Source organism: Oncorhynchus mykiss, chromosome 23, assembly GCF_057628025.1.
Source record: "Oncorhynchus mykiss isolate SJ-2025 chromosome 23, ASM5762802v1, whole genome shotgun sequence".
Taxonomy (NCBI): domain Eukaryota; kingdom Metazoa; phylum Chordata; class Actinopteri; order Salmoniformes; family Salmonidae; genus Oncorhynchus; species Oncorhynchus mykiss.
In genome coordinates, this window is record NC_143044.1 from 22,988,784 (window position 1) to 23,015,585 (window position 26,802).

General features: G+C 42.6%; 1 protein-coding gene across 1 annotated transcript; it reads left to right on the plus strand.

Moving 5' to 3' along the window:
• On the plus strand, positions 1–26,802 carry mrps5 (mitochondrial ribosomal protein S5). Its single transcript, XM_036960218.2, has 11 exons — positions 1–1,051; positions 4,853–4,990; positions 7,781–7,906; positions 8,625–8,858; positions 15,749–15,783; positions 22,620–22,710; positions 23,081–23,127; positions 23,833–23,890; positions 25,253–25,315; positions 25,911–26,047; positions 26,190–26,802. The coding sequence occupies exons 1-11, from the start codon at positions 973–975 to the stop codon at positions 26,412–26,414; spliced, it is 1,233 nt and encodes a 410-aa protein (XP_036816113.1). The 5' UTR covers positions 1–972; the 3' UTR covers positions 26,415–26,802.

The following is a 26,802-nucleotide window of genomic DNA, read 5'->3' on the forward strand; positions in this document are numbered from 1 at the left end:
GGTGGTCATCACGAGGTTTAACTGAGATGGAAAAATACTGAACAACACAATAGCAGGAACTGAGCAACTGTTATAACTAGGGGGTGATGCCAGAACAGTAGGAATCTATACATCGACGGAGGGAGGACTCCAAGAAGCGCCAAGAGGCGGGGACCAGCCTGAGCGCCTGCAATAGGCTGAGCAAGTCTAAACCACGCTCAGCCTCTACTGTGATAGGCCAACAGACGAGTTGGAACTATGTCTATCACAGTATAAGAACAGCTGTTTACGTACATCCTGTCAGTTCCCTGTTCTGCCCTGCGTGGTATTACAGTGAGCCCATATATACGAAAATTGCATTTGCCATTTATTGCTTAGCTAATAAAAGTACATAGAGTACAATCAGTGAATCAGTGTTATAACTTGTTCTAATACCAGATTTGAATTGACGCAACCCTAACAGTATTCAGTACAGTATTTCATGGCCATGGTACTAAGACTGATCAGACTGTACCAGATTTTAAGTTCCCCTCTGCAAGGCCCCCCTTAGCCTTGTACATTTTCCCAATTGTAAATTAAGGTTTGTCTGTATTCTTTCCCTTTAAAAAATAAAAATCTATAGAAATTAGCATTTAAAACCTGATAAAAATGTGCAAATGTGTCACAAATAGCCAGAAGAAATCGAGCTAATTTATTTGTACAGTTATTTCACACTGAATAATAGGGTTACAGTATATGCCACCCCACCCAATAATTATTAACCAGTCAGCCCTATACCAATATCAGATGTGGGACAGATGTAGTCTACACGCGTAAAATCAAAACACTGTACTTCATTAGCTATAACTTTCATTACATTTCATATAGCTTTCATCTAAATGCATTTTAAACATATTTACCTGAAGTTTATCAATAATGTAACGTTATCTCGTTTCCTAATTAAACAAACTCAATCATATTCATTATTTACAGGCACATCTCAGCCTACCTGTTATGCTATTCAGGACCTTTCACAACATCAAGATGGCGGCGTCCATACGGGTGTGCTGTGCCCTCCGAATTACGCTGGGAGGTGAATATATTTCCTAAATTACAAATTTCTGTCACACAGATGTTTTACCCAAAAAGGGCCCTAGAATATGTAATCGGATTGTATACTGAACTGTGTAGTCTATTGGAATAATGTATATTTTCATAGACAAATTCTGCACACTATGCTATGGCTAATACTAGCTAGCTATAGCTTGTCATCCTCGGCTTGTCATTTAGCCAGACAGCCAGCTAGCTATGTAAACTACCCATTCCATCACAATGGGATTCATATCCATATTTCGTTTGGATCGCTTTCGGATGAATGCCTGGTCCATCGCTTGACGACAATGACTAGTTGCCTAGGCCAGGGTTATTCAACCGGGGGTCGACGAAGGTACTGCACGGAGTCCGCAAAAATGTGAATAAATAAAAAAGTGGAAAAAGGTTCAATGTTTTTATGAATAGTGCTAGAAACAACAGAATAAACGGATTTTGAATTACACACCTACACCAGAAAAAACAATATATTCTAATCACCTTTTATTTCTCAAATAATATTGAGCAAATTATAGTTGCTACTGTCTTTGGTATTACACTCACTGGAGTGTCTGACATAGGCTTTGAAAAAGCACCAGCGAATTGGCTACCAGTGTGGCAAGTCCTGCTGGCTACCAGTAAGCTTTCTTGACTTGGACATAAATGTTTGCCAACACATGGCTAACATTTGTTTAACCAGCTAAACAGCTGTTCTTGGCGAAAATGTGTTTTGAGTTACCTTTCTAGCTACTAGGTTATGTAAGAGTTTACAGTTCTTCTAATTTATAATGTGGAGAGGTCAAAATAATGAGACATTTTTTACAAAATTAATTTTAAAATGTTGGTTGCTTCTCCTTGCTGTTATCATTCCACTGATGAGAAGACAAGACTTTAATAGTTTTTTTGCTAATGTATTATGGGGGTTGATGGTTTGCCTGGGAGGGGGTGCTGAGGAATATTTCTGTCTGTAATAAAGTACTTTAGTAGGGAAAACTCATTTGGATTGGCTGATGGTTGTGCCTATGCCCACCCATTGCTGCACCCCTGCACAGTCATATGAAATTCATAGGATAGTGGCAAATTAATTTATTTCAATTAACTGATTTCCTTCTATGAACTGTAACTCAGTAAAGTCTTTGAAATTGTTGCATATTGCGTTTTTGTATTTTTGTTCAGTATATATTCACATCTATTTGTCCTAATCTTTAGCCTCATCTGGGATATACTCACCGGACAGTTTATTAGGTACACTCATCTAATACTAGGTCGTACCTCGCTTTGCCTCCAGAAAAGCATGAATTATTCGGCGTATTCTACAATATGTCGGAAACATTCCACAGGGATATTGGTCCATGCTGACGTGAACAGCCTGTTCCGTCTCATCCCAAAGATGCTGTATTGCGTTGAGATCTGGGGACTGTGCAGGCCACTCAAGTAAGCTGAACTCGCTTATCATGTTCCAGGCAATGTTTTTCTGCTCCTCAATTCTCCATTGTTGGATATCGCATACCCACTGGAGCCGCTTCTTCTTGTTTTTAGCTGATAGGAGTGGAACCCGGTCTGGTCATCTGCTGCAATAGCAGCAGGATCGATGAGTTGTGCGTTCTGAGATGCCGTTCTGCACACCACTGTTGTACTGTGCCATTATGTCTGTTTGTGGCCTGCCTGTTAGCTTGCACAATATTTTCCATTCTCTTTTTTGTGTGTATTTTGCATCATTCTCGGTAAACCCTACACAAGCCCAGGGAGGCGGATGTTTCTGAGACACTCGAACCTGGCACCGACGTTCATACCATGCTCAAAGTCACTTAAGTCCCATGTTTTGCCCATTCTAACATTAAATTGAACAGTAACTGAATGCCTGTATGCCTGCTTTATATAGTAAGCCATGGCCACATGACTAATAAACTGTCTGGTGAGTGTATTTCATCACACAGACAAACAGCCATAGTGAAGGAAGTTTCCATAGTGCATAAAACATTGCCACCCGAGGAGCTTACTTCTCTGCTCCGGAAAGATCGCAGGTAGAAGGCTCTGGAGGTCCATGGAATATTCTCTCTGTAGCAAATGTAGCGAGATGGATAGAGATACTGGAACGAGATCGAGCTATAAGGGTGCTTTCCAATCACACAAATGGATGCCAGTGTTATCCTTATATGCACTTAGCAGCGGCGTACCGCCATTGGAGGGAGGAATCATTTTCAGGATGCTAAAAGTTTTCAGAATAAATTCTAACTCCTGTTCCTATAAGCTGGTAGCATGGCAAAAATACAGAAATCGGTGTTGGTAGCCAAAGTCATTTTACTGTAATGCAGTTGATTGGTGATGATGGCATGAACATATATTGGGGTTGACATCCATAGAAGCATTATATTCAGATTTGTGTGAAATACACATACAGTGCATTCGGAAACTTTTCAGATCCCTTCACTTTTTCCACATTTTGTTACGGTACAGCCTTATTCTAAAATGAATTAAAAAATATATATATATATATATATATATAAATAAAAAATCCTCATCAATTTCCACAAACTACCCCATAATGTCAAAGAAAAAACACAGTTTTAGAAATGTTAGCTATTGAGCTCAGGTACATCCTGTTTCCATTGATCATCCTTGAGATGTTTTTCTAACTTGATTGGAGTCCACCTGTGGTAAATTCAATTGATTGGACATGTTTTTGAAAGGCGTACACTTTTCTATATAAGGTCCCACAGTTGACAGTGCATTTCAGAGCAAAAACCAAGCCATGAGATTGAAGGAATTGCCCATAGAGCTCTGAGACAGGATTGTTGTTGAGGCACAGATCTGGGGAAGAGTACCAAAAAATGTCTGCAGCATTGAAGCTCCCTAAGAACACAGTGGCATCCATCATTCTTAAATGGAAGCAGTTTGGAACCACCACGACTCTTCCTAGAGTAGGACGCACGGCCAAACTGAGCAATTGGGGGAGAAGGGCCTTGGTCAGGGAGGTGACCAAGAACCCGATGGTCACTCATCGTGTGGGGATGTCTTTCAGCAGCAGGGACATGGGCACTAGTCAGAATGGAGGTAAAGATGAACAGAGCAAAGTACAGAGTGATCCTTGATGAAAACCTGCTCCAGAGCGCTCTGGACCTCAGACAGGGCAAAGGTTCACCTTCTAACAGGACAACGACCCTAAGCACACAGCCAAGACAATGCAGGAGTGGCATCGGAACAAGTCTGAATGTCCTTGAGCGGCCTAGCCAGAGCCCGGACTTGAACCTGAGAGAACATCTCTGGAGAGAACTGAAAATAGCTGTGCAGTGACACTCCCCATCCAGCCTGACAGAGCTTGAGAGGATCTGCAGAGAAGAATGGGAGAAACTCCCCAAATACAGTGTAGCGTTATACCCAAGAAGACTCGAGGCTGTAATCACTGCCAATAAAATAAACTGTTTTTGCTTTGTCATTATGGGGTATTGTGTGTAGATTGATGAGGGGGGAAACGATTTAATCCATTCTAGAATAATGTAACAAAATGTGGAAAAAGTAAAGAGTTCTGAATACTTTCCAGAGGGACTGACTGTACATGTGATTCTGGATGACAACATAAAGATGTTTGTTTTCAACATTAGGGATATTTTCCTAAACAAGTTAAATCCGCTTCGTGTTTTGTTTCCTTGCCACGATACTAACGAGTATCGCGATACTGATATCGTCCCGGACCTGTCATTAACACCCAGAATAAACAAGACAGGATCATTTGCATTAGCTAATTTATAACTGTTCTAGGTAATTTTACACTAGTAAATGGCATTACCTCTATGCTGTGTTTCAGGGGTAGCACCACTTCGGACAGCAGGGGGCGCCCTGCCTCTCTCTCACCTAGCCAGACCCACTGCCTCTCTATGTACTGCTACTCCACCAGCCCCTGCTACCTGGATACAGACCAGACATAGCAGTTTCTTCAACAAACGTAAGTGCTGATGTTCCCTAACTCTCAAGAGTCAATAGAGCACCTATATTGAAGCTTTCCAATCAATAAAATCATTGTCATTATCAGCTAAGCTCTTCAAGTGAACAAATCAAGTCATTATTTGCTGACATCAGCTCTGACGTGGTCAACCCTCGCAAAAATGTTGCTGATATTCACAATGCTAATCATCTCTGACTCGGCTCTGGTCTACGAATGTAATATCTTGATACTGCCCCAGTATTACCAGAGGCAGCACTATAATATAGGCTTAACTACTTGAGCGTTTTTAATAGGACTCACATAAAATGGCCTGAGCTCACTAAGTGATACCTATTCACAGTGGTTGAACCTGTCAAATGCAGAGCTTCCACAGGAAGGTGTGTGTCTATCAGCGCAACACAGCAGTGGCAGGCAGCCACGCTGTTTCCTGCAGCATCTCACTGAGATAATTACTCATGCTACATCTGTCACCACCAGCTCCGTCTCAGCCAATGCATGGAAACCCCAAAACACCCACCATTCCTCCCACTTTATTAACATGCCACCTTCAGTTGACACTCTCTCAGCACATATTTCTATTTGCAGTGTACTTACTCAAGAGAAATTGTTACTTTGATTGCTTTGTATCATCATACTTTGCTTTGGTGTATACTGATGTTTCGGAACACTTTTTTAAAGATTTTGTTGACAAATTATTTTTTAGCAATGGGTTTTCACAATTGACTGACATCCATTTGAACTGCTTTGGGAAGACTGCTTTGGTTCTTTTTTTTGATAGGAAAATGTCCACTTTTCCACAAGATGTGGAATTGCAGAATTATCACTAGATTCTGTTCCCTTTAGTTAGTTACCTTTATCACATAAGTTGAGCTAAAAACCTAGGCTGATGTGATGCTGGGTTTACTAATGTAAAACATGAGGGAAATGAATTGTCCCAGTGGGACTCAAATGATTGTTTCTCTGCCTGACGCCAGGCGTTCTAATAGCTGGTCGTGGCAGCCTAACACAGGATCATTACTACTGCGAAGGAAAGACGCTGACTGACTGACTGACTGACTGACTGGTGGCAGAGCAGATGCTGCTGATGCATATATATATATATATATATATAGATTTTAAAATTGTAGCATCACATAATGGTGTCAGACATCTGAGTGGCCAGCTTTACTGACTGGCCACAGAGAAGGAATCAAGGGAGAAGAGAAAACAGGGTCCCTCTGCTTGTGCATGGTGTCAATGTAAGAACTGTTGTGAAAAGGTATCACTGAGTGATGAACTTTTCAACAGACCTCTGCTCGAGGGCTTGGTGCTTTGAAGATAATATTTTCACTAGTTCATGACATTGTTGGAGATGAGCTGGAATCTTTTTGTTGAATACTCAGAACTCTGTTCAGAACTGTTCAGAGTTCATGTTTGATTATATTTAGTCTCTGAACAAACGTTATTGGATTAGAAATGCAGTATGCCTGTTAGCTGCTTTAGTTTGCGTCCTATTTTAAGTCTTGTAGCAAATAAGTCTCCTTCCCATGGGCAAAGTGAGGGAAAACAAACTTGCATACTGAGAGGGAAGCCTGGCCTGTTCTTGTGCCTTTCAACTTTTTTGTATACCTCATCCCTGTAGTGGCATGACTGGCATCTGATGTAGCATGGTTGTGTCATCCAAAAGGAGAGATGGAGGAAAATCATCAAAGTTGGTGTGCATTGGCACCCCAGGAGTGAGACTATTGAAGCGCTCCAAGCTGCCAGCATAGGTTAGTTTTATTTTGATTGACCGGTAGTATTGTTGATCTAGAATGGATTAATTGCTACACTATCTATCTAGGTCTAGGACTCCCTTTTCAGACTTTCCTCATGGCAAGGACACAAGATTTAGCCTCAAGCAAGGTTTGGCTCTTTGACAATCATAGCTTTTATTAGCCTAGTGCCTTGTTGCTTTGCTGTAGTACAAAGCTCCATTAAATTCTCAAACACACTGGTTACATCTCCCTTCACATGCTTTAATTAACTCCTAATCGATTCTCTGTGCGGCACCGAGCATCTCCTTCTAAATCCTTGAGAAGCGAGCAGCCCGGCTGAAAATAGATTTTTATTTGGGAAAAACAAACTAGCATTCTCGCTCTCTGAGTAATAGCAGGTGTTTGTTTGCTGGAATGCATAGTGCGCTCTAGCAGGTTTGATTAGTGTATGACTGTAGATGCAGATTGGAATTTCTGGGCTCTTTTGTTGGAGGTCGATCCCAGACTTGTTGCAGAGAGATTGTGCTGCTTCTGTAAACTAAAGTCGAAAAACATTTTTGTACTTGCAAATAGTAATATTATGCCGACTGTGTTCAGACACTCAGGTCCGTGAGGACAAGGGCGGCCTGTAGCGACGTTAACTAGTTTCCTTGTTTACTTTCTCGGTCTGGACAAGTAAAGCTACATCAAAGAGAAGGTTCAATATATTTCAAACTCTTTAGCGTTCTAATTTTCTATTCCTAGAGTTTTGTAGGTAGGTAAAACATATATATATATATATAGGCTAAGATGATCCCTTGTCGTGACCCCACTCTCTGAGTGTGTCTCATGGGGAGTGAGACATGCAAAAAACACATTTCCATTTCACACCACACATTTGTACAGGTGTGTGAAACAGGACAAATATAAGCACCCCCTTTTTAAATGTCTTTAAAAAAAAATCTGTGTCCTACAGGCAACCAGACGATAGTTTTCAATATTCTGGACAAAGATGCTGCATTGAGGTTGTCAGATTTGGCAATTAAATCCCCCTTTCTGTGTGTTATCATTGCAGTGACAGCAGAGGAGCTTTGGAGGGGAGTTCTGGCAGAGACTGGTGCCGGTGCTCGAAAGGGCCGAGGGAAGAGGACCAAGAGGAAGATGAAGAAGGATCTGAACCGAGGCCAGAATATCGGAGAGGGTAAGATGGATATATTGTTTTAGATCTATTTAATTAATAGTTATTTATATATCCCTGTAACCCAAACATTTGACTTTGTTGGGGAAAGAGTAAACCCACTACAATTGGTTGGTATCATGTATATTTCTGTCTTTAAGGCCAAACCTGAATTCGAGTTTGAATATTGATGGCTAAAGTTTGATCTGAATTTCCTTCTGCTAATGGGCAGTAGACTATTAATCTGTTACCAGTAGTCTTTTAATTAATTACATTAATTTATAATGAACAGATTAGTCCTCTTCTCTTTTCATCTATCTCAGTGCCGTTTAAAAAGTAGAAATTCATTGAGATTGTTTTATTGCTGAGCTGTCTGCGGCCCAGTCAGTCTCCCTCTTTCTTTTCTGGCCCTGTTCAAATCCATCAAACCCTACAGATGTGACAAGATTGTGTAATCAGTACCGCATTGGAAGAGAATAGGCGTGACTTCTCTTCCAATGTTCTTGTGATTTTTGGCTGCACCTCGTCACACTGGTTGAAGTGCTGTCTACTCCCTGTAATCATTGCCCCATTTCTCCCGTCTGTGTCTGTCTCTGAAGACTATTCTTTATACAGTCTGTAACGTATAATAAAGTTGAAGTTAGTGCTCCGTTTGAGTTGAGTTAGTGCAGTGGAGCGTTTAGGACAAATTAATGCTTCTTCCCATAAAAAAAACCCTAACCTCTCTCTGTCTCTCTCTCAGGGCGCGGGGGGTTCCTGTGGCCGGGGTTGAACTCTCCCATCCTGAAGAGCGGGACCATACAGATCATGTCTCGCCGCGGGGAGTCAGAGCAACAGGAACTGCAGGCAGAGCTTCTGCGACAGCGCGACGAATGGGATCGCAGGAGGAAGATGAGGGTGAAGAGGGAGCGAGGGTGGACTGGCAACTCCTGGGGCGGCATCAGTCTGGGGCCCCCTGACCCTGGACCCAACGGAGGTACTGTGCGTGTAAAGCATGCACATTAGGGATGTAACGATTTCCCCAATACACATTGGTCCCCGGTTCAAATGTTTAAAATATGAGCAATCCAAATGTAGCATGCATCGGTAAGAAAATAGATGAAATGTTATGAATTGGCTGTTTTTCACTCAAATTACTTATTTTCTTCCTTCCCGAAAATACCTAATCTTCTGTGACAACTGCGTCCTCTCCTTCAGTGTCAAACTAAGCATGTCATTATGTTGACAGTTATTGATCTAGAAGTCATTATGCATGCTGAACAACCCCAGGAAATACCAATAGCCTAGTCAAACTGCACGCTGAGCAACGAGAGGTAGGCCTATTCCTGATCTGGCACATACAGTGCCTTCGGAAAGTATTCAGACCCTTTGACTTTTACCACATTTTGTTACGGTACAGCCTTATTCTAAAATGGATTACAAACAAAAAAAATCATACGCAATCTACACACAATACCCAATAATGACAAAGCGAAAACAGGTTTTTTAAATTTTTTGTAAATCTATTATTACAAAAGAAAAAAAAATACTGAAATACTTGTATATAACATTTCAGACACTTATTATGAGACTCAATTTCGAAATTGAGCTCATCTGCATCCTGTTTCCATTGGTCATCCTTGAGATGTTTCTATGACTTGATTGGAGTCCAACTGTGGTCAATTCAATTGATTGGACATGATTTGGAAAGGCACACACCTGTCTATATAATGTCCCACAGTAGACAGTTTATGTCAGATCAAAAATCAAGCCATGAGGTTGAAGGAATTGTCCGTAGAGCTCCGAGAGAGAATTGTGTTGAGGCACAGATCTGGGGAAGGGAACCAAAAAATGTCTGCGCCATCGAAGGTCCCAGAGAACACAGTGGCCTCCATCATTCTTAAATGGAAGCAGTTTGGAACCACCAATACTCTTCTTAGAGCTGGCTGCCCAACCAAACTGTGCAATCGGGGAAGAAGGGCCTTGGTCCAGGAGGTGACCAAGAACCCGATGGTCACTTTGACAGAGCTCTAAAGTTCCTCTGTGGAGATGGGAGAACCTTCCAGAAGGACAACCATCTCTGCAGCACTCCACCAATCAGGCCTTTATGGTAGTGGCCAGACGGAAGCCACTCAGTAAAAGCACATGACAGCCCTCTTGGAGTTTTCCAAAAGGCACCTAAAGACTCTGACCATGAGAAACAAGATTCTCTGGTCTGATGAAACCAAGATTGAACTCTTTGGCCTGAATGCCAAGCGTCACATCTGGAGAAAACCTGGCACCATCCCTACGGTGAAGCGTGGTGGGAGCATCATGCTGTGGGGATGTCTTTTCTGTTGCAGGGACTGGGAGACTAGTCAGGATCGAGGCAAAGATGAACAGAGCACAGAGAGATCCTTGATGAAAACCTGCTCCAGAGAGCTCAGGACTGTTCACCTTCCAACATGACAATGACCGTAAGCACACGGCCAAGACAACGCATGAGTGGCTTTGGAACAAGTCTCTGAATGTCCTTGAGTGGAGCCACCAGGCGAAGGGTGGCTACTCTGAAGAATCTCAAATATAAAATATATTTGAATTTGTTTAACCCTTTTTTTGTTACTACATGATTCCATATGTGCTATTTCATAGTTTTGATATCTTCACTATTATTCTACAATGTAGAAAATAGTCAAAATAAAGAATAACCCTGGAATGAGTAGGTGTCAAACTTTGACTGGTACTTGATATGAAAGTGATGTCTGGGTTTTACATTTTTTATACATTTGCAATAAAATAAAAACAAATTAAAAACTATTTTTGCTTTGTCATTGTGGGGTATTGTGTAACGAAAACGAATTTTAGAACAAGGCTGTAACATAAATTGTGTAAAAAGTCAAGGGGTGAGGCCTCTCCCGGGTGTCGCAGTGGTCTAAGGCACTGCATTGCAGTGCTAGCTGTGGCACCAGAGACTCTGGATTCGAGCCCACGCTCTATCGCAGCCGGCCGCAACCGGGAGGTCCATGGGGCGACGCACAATTGGCTTAGCGTCGTCTGGGTTAGGGAGGGTTTGGCCGGTAGGGATATCCTTGTCTCATCGCGCACTAGCGAATCCTGTGGCGGGCCGGGCGCAGTGCACGCTAACCAGGTCGCCAGCTGCACGGTGTTTCCTCTGACACATTGGTGTGGCTGGCTTCCGGGTTGGATGTGCGCTGTGTTAAGAAGCAGTGCGGCTTGGTTGGGTTGTGTTTCGGAGGACGCATGGCTTTCGACCTTCGTCTCTCCCGAGCCCGTACGGGAGTTGTAGCGATGAGACAAGATAGTAACTACTAACATTTGGATACCACGAAATTGGGGAGAAAAGGGGGTAAAATTCAACAACAACAAAAAAAGTATACTGAATACTTTCTGAAGGCACGTTCAGCATTCAAATCTTTGTAAAATGGCTCACGCAATATTAAGCTCTGGAGCAGGTTTTCATCAAGGATCTCTCCGTTCATCTTTGCCTCGATCCTGACTAGTCTCCCAGTCCTTGTCACTGAAAAGACACCCCCACAGTTGAGTGACAACCATGTATTATTTTTAATTTTTTTAAATGCGCCAATTGAAAATTTGTGATTTACCTGAATAAAAGTAACCTAAGCTACTGCTGGAGACACAATTCTCATTTGGCTATAGGTAGACTACATGCTGATCGGGCCTTACATTAGATTTGGTTTAGATTGTTCAGGTTCACCATTGTTTCAAGCAAAACTACCCAAACTGTCAATGTATATATGGTCATTTTTAGATATACAGGATAAATCATCATTTCATAACGTTGTTACCCGCACTGCATGGTCGAAGTGGAAGAAGAGACTCACTCCGAGTCTGTCAACTTCCAAACGGTCTTAACCATTCGATTATGAGATGGGGGTGAAATCCAAAGTTGTGCTATGTATTCATTGGCTATGGAATAGCAAAACATTTTAAGATGAATATTATACATTACTAGCTCAAACTTTTAATCTGCAAAAATGTTAAATTAATTAATGGGTGATGGTGATTTCAGATCAAAAGTGTATGTGCGGGGGGGCAAAAGGCAAACATTGCCCCCTAACTGACAGTGGGGTGGTAGATGCTCAATGCCACGCCACGCCCTTCCATACGTCACCTCTGGCCTAGCTGTACTATAGTAATGACCGAGCGTATTCCTCCAGCCAGACATATCAGACATATTCACAACACTGGGCCATTTCTCCCAGCATTCTATCGGCTCTGGTAATCAATACCCCTGGTGGTAGTGAAATGGCAGGTTGGGTCACTCTTTTCCTTCTGAAAGCTCCAAATGCCAACAGCCTCCACAACTCGGCGCCTTTCAAACGCTGCACCACACGGTAAAGGCTCAATCCACTGGGGAGAGCACAGCCCGTACCTCTGTCTGGAAAGGGCAAATGTCACCTGGAGCTAGCAGTTTCCTGCTTGACGTCCTGAGAGCCAACCGAGCCTAGCGAAACACAATGAAAGGCCAGACAGACTGACAGGTCTCTTTCCCACTAGAGACCCTTCCCCTCCCACCAACCCTCTCCAACACTAAGGCTAACCAAAACGTGATGATTTAAATTCATTATATATAAACAATATTTCAAGGAAATTATCTAAAAAACTTTGAGATTATTTTGATCAAGTCTTTGTCGTTTAAAATGATGTTTGAGATCAAGGCCTGTTGATAGATTCTAGATAAAGTGTAAAAGTCATTTTAAAGGAGGAAGGATGAGCGAGGCCGTCTGTAGGTCTGAGGGATAGCCCATTAGGCCCATTAGCACCTCATGACTGATGGAGAGTAAGATTTAACAGGAGGGACAGTGCGGCTTTGTCCACATTTAGAAAGTAATCCCTCTACCACCCACTCACCCCTTCCCTCCCTCTCTCGTTTCTCAGCTCTGTCCATCTGGCTCTTCACCCCTCCGAGGGACATCTTATTTAGGGCTTGGAATACTAAAGTAGTCAATAAGCTTAAACATTCAGAACTTGAGAATATAAGTTGCCAGAGTAACATATTGGTGTTCCTCTGTCAGAGTTCTCTTTCAGTTATGTCTTCACACTATGTCTCTGCATCCCCTCATCTCCCTGTGAGATGAACACTGGTATCAAATGGGTATTGTTCACCTGCCTCTCCAACCTTTCCTCATCCCCCTCCACCCCTACCACTGTTACTACGGTAACACACCACAGACAGAACCATCTCTGTTGAATTGAAGTCGTCCTCACACCGCACGGCCAGGATTTATTTGTTATACATACACTACCGTTCAAAAGTTTGGGGTCACTTAGAAATGTCCTTGTTTTTGAAAGAAAAACACTTTTTTTGTCCATTAAAATAACATTAAATTCATCAGAAATACAGTGTAGACATTGTTAATGTTGTAAATTACTATTGTAGCTGGAAACGGCTGATTTTTAATGGAATATCTACATAGGCGTACAGAGGCCCATTATCAGAAACGATCACTCCTGTGTTCCAATGGCACGTTGTGTAAGCTAATCCAAGTTTTTCATTTTAAAATGCTAAATGATCATTAGAAAACCCTTTTACAATTATGTTAGCACAGCTGAAAACTGTTGTCCTGATTTAAAGAAGCAATAAAACTGGCCTTTAGACTAGTTGAGTATCTGGAGCATGAGCATTTGTGGGTTCAATTACAGGTTCAAAATGGCCAGAAACAAAGAACTTTCTTCTGAAACTCGTCAGTCTATTCTTGTTCTGAGAAATTATGGCTATTCCATGAGAAATAGCCAAGAAACTGAAGATCTTGTATAACGCTGTGTACTTCTCCATTCACAGAACAGTGCAAACTGGCTCTAACCAGGATAGAAAGAGGAGTGGAAGGCCCTGGTGCACAACTGAGCAAGAGGACAAGTACATTAGAGTGTCTAGTTTGAGAAACAGACGCCTCACAGGTCCTCAACTGGCAGCTTCATTAAATAGTAACACCAGTCTAAACGTCAACAGTGAAGACGTGACTCCGGGATGCTGGCCTTCAAGGCAGAGTTACAAAGAAAAAGCCGTATCTCAGACTGGCCAATAAAAAAGAAAAGATTAAGATGGGCAAAAGAACACAGACACTGGACAGAGAAACTCTGCCTAGAAGGCCAGCATCCTAGAGTCGCCTCTTCACTGTTGACGTTTAGACTGGTGTTTTGCGGGTACTATTTAATGAAGCTGCCAGTTGAGGACCAATGAAGTGTCTGTTTCTCAAACCAGACACTCTAATGTACTTGTCCTCTTGCTCAGTTGTGACCGGGGCCTCGCACTCTTTCTATTCTGGTTAGAGCCAGTTTGCGCTCTTCTGTGTAGGGAGTAGTACACAGCGTTGTATGAGATCTTCAGTTTCTTGGCTATTTCTCGCATGGAATAGCCATCATTTCTCAGAACGAGAAAAGACTGACAAGTTTCAGAAGAAAGTTCTTTGTTTCTGGCCATTTTGAGCCTGTAATCAAACCCACAAATGCTGATGCTCTAGATAATCAACTACTCTAAAGAAGGCCTGTTGTATTGCTTCTTTAATCAGGACAACATTTTTCAGCTGTGCTAACATAATTGTAAAAGGGTTTTCTAATGATCAATTAGCATTTTAAAATTATTAACTTGGATTAGCTAACACAATGTGCCATTGGAACTCAGGAGTGATGGTTGCTGATAATGGGCCTCTGTACGCCTATGTAGATACCCCATTAAAAAAATCTGCCATTTCCAGCTACAGTAGTCATTTACAACATTAACAATGTCTACAATGTATTTCTGATAAATTTGATATTTTAATGGACAAAAAATGTGCTTTTCTTTCAAATCAAGGACATTTCTAAGTGATCCCAAACTTTTAACGGGTAGTGTATATTTATTTCCTCCACTCTTCTGGGCTGGGTTGGTTATTACATTTCCTGCCTTCCGATTGCGCTCTCTCTGTCTGCTAGTCACCACAGTGATGGATTACCATGCGATGGCGTGGACGGGAGCCTAAATCACAGCTCTGGATAGGAGCTGGGAACGCTTGACCTTCGACCTTCATCCTCCTCTTTCTCATGCTAGGGTTACCCCACCTCCTCACAGATACCTTCACCAAGCCCTGCTCTTAAATCCAGGAAATGTCCGGTCGCCGCCTGTCTCTGTTAGAATCCCTTGTTAGAGTATTGAGGGAATTACTGACACGTTGCTGTTGGCAAACCTGAGCTAAATCACTGACAGATTTACCTTACTGGATTTATTTACCTCCCATCAAAAGTGGAAAAATGAATCCTGTTATGGTGACCTACCGTAAAACCTTCCATTTAAACTAGCCCCATGTAGTGAACGTCATGTGTTTGTTAACAATTTGTTTTGGATTTCTATGGGTTTACCACAGACATTCTCTACTATTTTAGCGATGGAGTACACTAATAAGCAAGTCCGATTTACCCATGCCATCAAATAAGTCAATAAACGTTTTCCTCTCTCCCTCTGAGAAGTCTGCCTCATCACCCCTTTATTTGTCTCGCTAAAAGCTGACTGCTAATTTGCTTTGATCAGCTCTGAGAGTTGCTTCTGTGACTCCCATTACACATGTAATCTAAGGCCAATTTTTTTTGGATTGAATTTGCCTCATAAACCCAATCAGCACAGGTGAACCTTGTCATGTTTAGTGTCTGATAGAAGGTGATGTTGCAGTTTTAACAGTATACAATCAGAGGTATTCGCATTGGGGAAACAGGGACTTTATCAGTCCAAACAGTTCTTCTCATAAAGGTCATATCAAATGTTTATTTTTTTAAGTTACATATATTGTTTATTGGAAACTGTATCCTGGGTTAACATGTCATGCCACTGGAAGTCACCTTTTACCTCCATGTTACTCTGTTTTTTACTACCTTATATTCCTTTCTTTTTTTTAGAGACTTACGATGACTTTGACTCCCGAGTGATCGAGGTGAGTGCTCTTCAAATACTAACCCAAAATGTTGGAATCGGTTACCATGGTATTAACCCAGCCCAAAAGGGTATGTCGGCGCATCTAGCAAAGTCTGTAGTTTTGAAAAAGCAGGGCAGACACGATGCAGTAGCGTAGTGCTATTTGGTGGCTTTGAAGAAAAGTGGATGGGAACCCTTTGATGGTTGATGTTCCCGAGACTTGGGAGAGCTGGGTTTGATCAGTGGAGGCTGGCTGGGAGTCTGTCTTGAGTGTCATCTGCTGCTTGCCGTAACTCCTTGCCCGGTGAGGAACAGCACCCAGTTGAGGAGCTGGGTGCCGACGGGCCTCTGAACCTCCCTGATCGAAGAACGTGACCCACGGCTGAACTCACTGGGCTAAGACGCAGAGATGAACAGGAGAGGATACGACCATGGAGCGCACGCACACAAACCCTACCACAGTCATGTTATAGTCAGTGTATTAGACACAGTGTGGAAAAAAGGCAAATGGGGGGCTACAGGAAATGTCAACCCACCTTCCAGCCTCCAAACATAGAGCATAACATGATTCCACTTGCATGCTCTCTGTCTCCCAAAGGACTGTTCTATGCCATGGTTGCATGAGAGAGACTGTAGGCATAGCCATGTTGTCAACACCGAGGTCTCACTGCAACTCAACCCACCTAACTGAGGAAATGATGTCGTTTTCTATTTTGGTAAATGGAGGAAAGTACGGTGATATGAATATGGTGGCGATATGGATATTACTAACACGTTGTTATCAGGGGCACCCCTCTGAGAGGATATTGGAATATAGACGTAGTCGATTACAAAACACTTTGATAAACAGATTAACAAGCCAACCGTCACCCAAAACAAACTCCTCGCCATCATCATCAATCCTCATTATGTGGCAGAGAGAGAGAAGAGGGGCTACAGAGATTCAGGGTTACGTTTAGCTTTCCCATCCAGTCGGAAGAGATCTCATGGTAATGATGGTCTTTCCATTTAGGCTAATTTAATAAAAATTGATGATGTGGAGGGCCCAAACAAACAGGGACCATCCATAGAGTTTTTCAAAAGAGCTGAAGAATGGGATTTGGTAATCCAATTTGACCTTTTTAATCTGGAATAAAGGTTCATTAAGTAACATTGACGGCAGTATGGGTATAAGGTCAGTTGTTATAATGAGGAGTGTCAAATGTGTATTTATAAGGGATGTATGCAGGCTATTTTTAATCTAGCTACCTTTATGTGGTTTACTCATCACTGTTTCCCAGTGACAGTGTAGAAGTAGTACCATAAACTGTCCAGTCGATGGCAAGGTGTTTAAAGCACTGAACATACGCATTCTGTGAGCATAATACTTTGGTATGTATCAGAATCATCTTATCTGAATATTTTCTGAAAAAACGGCTCAAAAACAGCCAGATTGATCTGATCCTGAATTGCAAAAAAAGAGGATTACAGAATGCGGATCATTCAAATTTTGAAAACCTGGGCCTAGGGATGTGATACACAGAGCTACTGAAATCCACCCCAAGGCATTAAGCCATTGTAATAAAGTCAATTTATACCTGCCGCAATGGACCTGCACCGCATTTCCTTTTTACTGTGTAATTCCACAGTGATTCTTAAGGGGTAGACAAATTGGTTGCCATTTCATTTTTCATCCCCGAGTTAAGGTGCATAATGCATTTCGGATTGTTTTTGAGGGTCAAGTTGCCGTTTGAAATGTCTGCAGGTATCAGGTTTAAGATGGATAACATGGGTCTGAGAATGCTGCAGTCCTCTCCATTTCAGTCCTCTCCGTTGTACTCCCTCTCCTTCTCTTTTTCCCAAAGTGAGTGCTAGACCCCCTACTCTCAGCATGATGCTACAGTCCACATTAGATGTTCATCTCCGTGACTCTTGAGCCACTAATAGATGCGGTAAAGAGGTCAATTGAACTCGACCAAAACAATGGAATTTGCCATGGAGATAAAGAGATGTGGGGGAAAGATACATTCTCCTCATTGCCCCCCAGAAAAAAATGTCTACATTTTAGGCTATTGTTTATATGTGTATTTTTCACTATGTTTAGGTAAAAAATCAAGTATTATTCTTTTATGGATGTCAACCCCAACACATGTTCATGTTATTGTTGCCAATTAACTGCATTACAGTTGAAAACAACTTTGACTACCGTCAATGATTTCTTTATGCTAGCTATGCTACCATCTTATACGAACGGGAGTTAGCATTACCAGTCACTTCTTCTAAACCTGAAAAGTGAGAACTTCTACATGTTATGTAGCAAAACTTAAGCACATTGTGGGCTTGTTATAATAGATAAATCAATACGGATTTGATGAATATCCACTTTGTTAGATTAGGTTTGTTTTATGTGTGCCAATCTGGTCAACCTCTGCATTCCATTGTCTCCTTTACCACATCTATGTGTTTGTTCTGTTCTAAAGACACTACTGCCTGACCAGGTTTCACACACCTCCCTTTTCCAATCTGTCAATCATGTCCCTGAGCTGTGATTGACCAGTAAGCGGCTGAATGGTGTAGCAAGACACCTGGCAGATGTTTAGTTGGCTGATGAGGCATTTGGATGAAATCCAGAGCGGCGATGTCCCTATATCTCTGTTTCTCCAAGATAGAGCAATGCTGTGATTGTTTTCTTAACATGGTGGTGATATTTATTTTGAATCTGAACATTAGGCTGAGTACTTGACATTCCCCTCAAAGCCTGGCAGGCTGATTAAAGCACGCATTCCTTAACATGTGAGCTGTGGTTGCCTGTACAGTATTTACCATCTTCTTCAACATAAAGGTACCACTATAGATTTCTATTGACTTGGAGACAGAGAGGGAAAAGTGTTGGGAAAATAGAGAGTTAAGATGAAAGGAGCGAAATGAGGGGATGTGAAGGAACGCAATGGATGTTTCTCTTGCGTAAGAGATTTTGCTGAAATGGCCTTAGAGGTCCATGTCGGCCTACTGTTCTCTTTTGTTGCTGTTTGTTGTTCATTCTGTTTAGACAGCATTATGACAGCTGTATTCAGAGGTTGGGCATGTGTTGGGCCCAGTGCCCAGCTGTCGTATATCGTAATGCGGTCAGCATTGACCCAGGCCTGCAGCAATCAACTAATTAAATATGTCCTGCATTCATTGCACTGATAATCCTCCCCAGCCTCTGCATGTGCTCCTCTTTACATAAATAATACAGAGCCACAGACACTCGTGTCCCCCGGAAACTGATGGATCAGTTTATGAGTTCCATCTCCCTATAAATATACATGAATTATATGAAATGCTTCCTGGAAAGGGGGAGGATTTCTTCCCAAGGACAATAGCACCATGTCATTAGTTAGTCAGTGGGTTGGGACAGGAGAGTGCACTTCCATAGGAGATGGCCTGGCTCCAATGGCACGGAGACTCAGGCCTCTCACAACTCATTTCATTAAAAGGGGATGAATACCATTAAGGATGTATTGTATAACTACTAGCTACACAACCTTCAAAGTATCTCCCAAAGTCAAAGATGTGTTTTAAAAGATGCACCACTCTTGCAGTAGAATGGAATGTGTGCTTTGTTTTATTTCCCCATGGTCGTTAATCCATTCCATACAGTAGCTCAGTGATTCTCCAGTATGCACATAGTGAAGTGGTGCACTGTGTGTGGTCCATTAGTCCTGTGTCAGCCAACATGGCTCACTGTTTATAGTACTATATTGTTAATTATAAACTGTGCGATTCGAGCCCTGAATGCTGATTGGCTGAAAGCTGTGGTATATCAGACCGTATAACACAGGTATGACAAAATGTATTTTTACTGCTCTTATTACATTGGTAACCAGTTTATAATAGCAATAAGGCACCTCGGGGTTTGTGATATATGGCCAATATACCACGGCTAAGGGCTTTATCCAGGAACTCCGCATTGCGTCGTTCCTAAGAACAGCCCTTAGCCGTGGTATAACGGCCATATACCACTCCTCCTCAGGCTTAATCAACACATAGCAGTGGAGTTTAGTTAAATCTTCCTCCACAGTCCAGGGATGTAATTCAATCCACCGATTCTTTTGCAAAATGTTTCTTAAATGGAAGCAAACGAAACGGGTAGGACCTACCTGAATTTCTCCAATAGAAACTCTCCAATAGTTTGCTTCCATTTGGGTTCTTAAACAGTAAACAGTTTCCCTAAAACACCACTGATGAGTCCCGCCATGACACTCAGCAGCAGCTCCTCTAAGATATCACTTCCCAACTCTCCCTCTCTGCCTCGCATTGCACTGGCAAACTTTCATTTTATGACTTCATGCATGTTTAACTATTCCAATTATGTTTTCTGCGATGCAATTTGCCAGGGCACCCGCTAACTTGAGTTAAATAAGTATGAGGGTTCTAGAGACAATGTTGGTTCCTAATTGTATCCGGGTGAATAGAAAACAGTTCTCTGCGACTTCGTAATAAGCAGCAAATGGCAACAAGAATATAATGGCAAAGTAGCTTAACGACACTGCCAATACATTAGCTTGCAACTGGAGCTCTCGTTGTCTGACTCGCTCTTTCTTGCTATTCCCCCCTCTCTCGCTCTCTTTCTCTCTCTCTCCCTCCCTCTCTGTGGGTCTAAACACTTTTATAGTGAAATACCCAGCTGTGATGGTTTCCTCCTTTTTAAATGGAGTCATAATATGTTGGGTTTTTAGCAGGCTTTTAATGTATTGCTGTAATGAGAGCTCTTTCTCTCTCACGTGCACACACATACACGCCTACGTACCTTCAAACAGACAGGATCTGCAGTGGGGTTGTGTCTCTGGCTGGCCACTGGCAGTTCCCTGTCACATAGGGAACAGCTGGCCCGCAAAGGCTCATAACCCACCTAGACAGGGGGGCACAAAGGGGAACTTCTGAAGTCGGTGTTGTTGAGTTATGAGCAGAGTTCTGTTGGACCGGTACCAGCTCTACATCTGTTCTGTCCTGGTTCTGTCTGTGACTGCTGTGAGCCCTGGGAGGATCTCTTACTGTCCAGCTGTACCGGAAAGAGTGGAGAGATTGAATTGGATGAGGGTACTAGTAGGATGGGTTAGTAACCTAGTAGTAGTGGACGGGGTAGGCTAGGACTGGGTGAATAAGCTGGGTGTGTGTGTGTGTGCAAATAAACGTTTCACGGTTAGTCTACGCCTGTTTACGACGCACATTCTTTTAACCTTTTTATTTAACTAGGCAAAACGGTTAAGAACAAATTCTTATTTACAATGACGGCCAATCCCGGATGACGCTGGGCCAATTCTGCGCCACCCTATGGGACTCCCAATCACGACCCCATGTGATACAGCCTGGATACAATGTGATTTGGTGTGTGTTGGGGAGGAGAGTTGGTGCATGATAATTATGCTGTACCTCCCTCTCGTTTTCCCCCTCTAGCTTATGTATCTGCCTCTCAATCTCATATCTCACTGGTCTCTCTTTAATCCTGTCTCTTTAACCTCTAAAGAGTCTCTTACCCATCTTGCCACTCATTTTTCCCTCTTCTGGGTTTGACCGGAAAGCGGGAAAGCTGTCATGGTTTCTTCATGCCTCATCAAACTCCTCCACATCACACTGAAGAGCACTGACACTTATTGTACACACTCAAACTTTCTGGATGTAGGTAGCCCAGGAGTACACTAGTATCACAGCCAGTCTACCACATGGAGGGGCCAGGAGTTTTTCTCCAGGGAAACCCCTCCGTGTAACCTCACATGCACACACACATAATCAAACATGTTTATTCTTGTTTACTTCTTATATTATGTACAATTATAATTCATTTGCTTTGTTTTAACTGATCGAACACACTTTTATTTGTTTTACCTGCATCTGTGGTGTGGTTTTCCTATAAACCCTTTTGGGCTTCTCACCTCACCTGTGCACCGTCTTTACCAGTTGAATTTTTTGGTCTGTACAGTTTTGTCTCACTTAATTTCTTTGGTGCGAATAAATAAAACCTAAAATGGTGGCAGTGATGGTCTATATCAGAGGATATTGTCTCAGTATGTTTGCTGTGTGTGTTCTTGTGCGTCTGTGTGTGTGTGTGTTAAATGTATGTTCTATGTCAATGTGTTTGTGTGTTACAGGTGTGAATGTGTGTAGAGCAGCCGTTGTCTCTCCTCCTGTGCTGTATGTATGGCTAACCCTCAGCTCTGAAATATGCTCACACTGCCCCCTGCTGCCTCCAATGTCACACTGCAGCTCGTAAATCTGTCCGGAAGGAGGGGAACAGAGTGAATGGACAGGGAAGGGCAGCACTCGTCTGTCTATACCGATCGATGGGAGGCAATTAAATCTTGAGAGGGTGTCTAGGAGGGATGAGATGGGCTGTTTCCCCAGGAGGAAACCCACAGACCATCTCCAGACAACGGCAGGAACTTTACTCAGTCGAAACATCGGACACAAAGTGGACACTGGCGACTGGGGCCTTGAAGGAAAGGTCAATCCCTCTTAAAAAGCCAAAGGTTTAATAAGGTGCCACCTGCATTATTTTTGATAACAATGAATCATTTGTTCGTTTGACTATACTCTGGTCTGTTTTTTTCCATAGGACTTTAAGGGGGAAAGCAATTACAAAGAGGGAATACGTTTATCACCAAATCCAATGAACCTGGGGCCTGCCTCCCTTTAGTTCTGCCCCAGGGCCCATCCTCTGTTTTATAATAGCATGTATATGGAATTCACTGACATTCTGCCTCCCATCAATACATGTTTCACATTGTTCTGGTTTGCAGTAATGGGTGTTTTTTGTTCTGACTGTCCTCTAGGGGTCAGTCTAAGCTATTTTAACCTGGTGGTGGTTGTTTGAGTTTCACGTTTTATTATTGACAGGTGAAGAGCGTGTTCAACATGACAGCCAAAGAGGGCCGGAAGAGGTCCATCAGCTGCCTGGTAGCTGTTGGCAATGGGAACGGGGCAGCAGGTGAGTCCAAAACCCTGCTGAAGAGTAGCTCCAGGGAGAAGTGGTGGCCACTCCTGAGCTAGCTACACTCAGGTTGCAAAGCCTCTCTACTTTTTCCTCCGTGTGGCACTCAAAAGCTTTCAGTTCACTGAGACAGATGAGCGAGCCAGAAGTGTCTTTCATGGATTGGAAAGGGACTGGTTTATCTGTAGAAGCTGTCAGCTTAATGAATTATAAAAATAAAAAAACAGCAGCATGAAAAGATGAACCATAAAGCAATCAGATATGGAAACTATGACAGGCAGTGATGCTGATGTGGATGAATCTAAAAACACAATTCTTAAGATTATTATATATTTTTGTATACTTATTTCCATCTTTTCTCCTGCAGGTTTTGCCTTGGGTAAGGCGGCAGACCGTCAAACTGCACTGAGAAAGGTAAAATGTTTCCCTGTTACCTGGAAAATACCCATACTGGCACTCTACAGCAGGGCTGCCCAACCCTCTTCCTGGAGATCTACTGTCCTGTAGGTTTTCAGTCCAACCCTCTTCCTGGAGATCTACTGTCCTGTAGGTTTTCAGTCCAACCCTCTTCCTGGAGATCTACTGTCCTGTAGGTTTAGAGTCCAACCCTCTTCCTGGAGATCTACTGTCCTGTAGGTTTTCAGTCCAACCCTCTTCCTGGTGATTTACTGTCCTGTAGGCTTTCAGTCCAACCCTCTTCATGGAGATCTACTGTCCTGTAGATTTTCAGTCCAACCCTAATTTAGCATATCTGATTCAGCTAGTTAAGGTCTTGTTGAGCAGCTAATTAGTAGAATCAGGTGTGTTAAATTCGGATTGGACTGAAACCCACAGGATGGTAGATCTCCAGGAGAGGGTTGGACTGAACCCACAGGATGGTAGCTCTCCAGGAAGAGGGTTGGACTGAAAACCCACAGGATGGTAGATCTCCAGGAAGAGGGTTGGACTGAAAACCCACAGGATGGTAGATCTCCAGGAAGAGGGTTGTACTGAAAACCCACAGGATTGTAGATCTCCAGGAAGAGGGTTGGACAGCCCTGTTATACAGTACGTGTTCAATAATGGAAGTGGCTATGTTGAAATGTGGATACACTGACAATGGTCTTCTTACCATAACAGGCAAAGAACCGAGCAGTGCACTATTTGTACTACATTGAGAGATACAACGACCACACTAGTAAGTCACTATTTTTGTGGGAGGGTCTCTGCGTGCATTGAGTTTGAGGGTGAGATCAGAATGTTTGAGGCTTCCTCTCTCATCCTTCTTACTCCTCCATCTCCTCTTGGCCCATTCAGACACAGGGCTGTTGAATAAGGGTCTGTTCTGTTCTGGCTAACATGGTTTTTGTGCTTACTGTCTGAACAGCGAACCAGGCTTGTTCTATGCAAACCCTTGTACTGCAAGTGAGCGAGCTGAAATAATATCTTTGCTATTCCGTCAGCATAGACTAATCAAACTATGTCAACGGTAGTCATGTTGCTAAAGGCTTTCTGCAGAGGAGCTGTTGCTACAAATCGGTAGATCAAAGAGAAGTGTTTTCACTCTAGGGGTTTGGGCATATTTCTCTTGTTGTAAGTTTGTCAGTGTGAGTGTCTCACTCTCTCTCTCTCACACACACACACACACTGAAAGAGGCTGTTCCTAGCAGGCCCAGACCTACTGCAGCAGCTACTGTAAATGTTCTGTTCTGTGGGTGATGGGTTCGTGACCAGGGTTCGTGACCCAGTCTAACACAGGCTGGCTCTTTGACTGTCGTCACTAACCCACACAGTTACATTTGCTCAAGGCTCTGACTCACCATCCAAGGTTCATCAGGAGTAGGGTTGCAAACAGAGGGTATATTACTGGTAACTTTGAAAGTTTATCGGTAACCTTCAAGTTTTTTATTGTATTTTATCACCTGGCATTTAGGGGCCTTTTTGGGTACTTCAGATTGTCACAGGTGTCTGTAATTATCTCTGGCCCGCTGTCTGACATTATCACATAAAATGAAATGTATAAAATAATCAAATAAGATGATTGCAAAAAAAATGAATCACAAAGCTGTAAAACATTATCTTAAATATAAACCATCAACTTAGTGAATACCACTGGTGTATGAGGGTTTCAGCATGACATATCCTTTATTTGTTTTTACAAACTTTTATAATCTATACTATGTTAATATGTATTTGTTGTCAATGTTTTGACATAAAAACAGTCAATAATTGGAAGAGTTGCAGAGTTAATTTTTTTTAAATCCTTTGTTGATTAGATGCTTTTTTTCATGAATTAGGCCATTGTCTCTTGAACCTTGTAGTCTATCCACTTGAAACTCATGGACAGATGTAAAAAAAAATATATATGTAGTTATTCAAGTATAAATTACCAATGTTACCATAGATGACTTGTTAACAACCCTAATCAGGAGAAATCAGAAAATGCCCCCCTATTCACTACTTAGTGCACTTTTTTTGGCAAGAGGTAAAGTGCAGGACAGGCTGGGATGAACTGACAGCTGGGTTGACTTTGATGGTTTGTTTCTTCTGTTTTTAACAGTTTACCATGATATCAATTCCACTTTCAAGAGGACTACCCTACTCATGAAGAAACAGCATAAAGGTATAGTAGAGGGGGTTCAGGGCTGCCCCTAACAGAATGTGTTCCACCTAAAAGAGCAACGAGTTGATGAGAGTTGAACTGACAGTGCACTGAGAAATGATACCATGACAATGCTGCTCTCATACCCTATACACAAACACACACAGTCTCTCTGATACTGTTCACATAGACACAGTCACAAATCTATTCACTCACACAAAGGAACCCACACATCTCTCTCTCATTTACGCCCTGTCATGTAAACCGCCTAAGAGGCAGTTGGGGTCTTGTGTAAAGGATTATGAAACTCCAGTGTAGTTGAGACACTGGCTTTTGGAGTAGTATCCACTCAGACCTTTGTCCTCACTCACAACACTAGTGTTAGTGTCTGTTCCCCAGTCTTAGACTCAAGCGATGTAGGCACAACCTCTCCTAAATATATCACTTATCAGAGATTAGTTTGGTGTCAGTTAATACTCTTAACCGTGCATGTTTTTCATGTCTATGAGTATATGTGCTTCTGTGAATGTCATTTGTTTGCAATGGAAGAGTCATTGACAACACCGTGATAGGCATAGAGGTTGGCTACTAGTCTGACTAGTCTGTCTCTCTCTAGGTTACGGACTACACTGTCACCGTGCGGTCATCACCATCTGTAAGCTGATTGGTATAGAGGACATGTACGCGAAGGTAGAGGGCTCCGTCAACCTGCTTAACATCACCAGGGCTCTATTCACCGGACTGGCTAATCAGGTGAGCCGTTGTCAACATCGTCAGGGAGACCTGCTGGCTCTGGCCAATCGCAGGAAATCTTCCTGCAAAAACATAGACGAGCTCTAAACACACGCACACAGACACTGCTTTAGACTAACCCTCTCCCCTTCTCTCTGTGTAGGAGACCCACCAGTCCCTGGCTGAAAAGAAGCAGCTCCACGTGGTAGAGTTTCAGCCGGAGCGCGGGCCCCTACCCCTCATCGTGGCCACCCCTAAGAAGGGTGTGCGACCCGACCCTGAACCTGAGGAGGAGATCCCCAACACGCGGCTCAACTGGGACGACGTCCGTGCCTCTCAGGGCATGAAACGCTCTGTCTGGGCCGGGCTCAAGAGGACCATCTGGTGACCACAACACAACCATAACAGTAGACCCGCCCTATGGACCGGTTGAGATAGGTTGGGGCGATGTTTGGCTGGGTTCAGGTTGTTGGGTTGAGAGTGTTACTAGGAAGGAAGCCTGTCTCTCAGGCATCATACGACTCGTAAGATTGGACCCCAGTGGAAATAACATCATCAAACCGAGACATTTACTGTATGCATATGTATAGCATCATGACTTAGTATTTCACCAAAGGTTGTGAAATACTCCCAAAAGAGTTTCACATCTAAACAGTTTAATTCAACCAGTGGATCTTTTAGGCTCTGTAAGAATAATGTTGTTTCAAAATCACTTGTTCATGTGACATTGCTGAAAATCTGAGCTGTCTAATTAAAAATTGAAACTCTCCAAAATG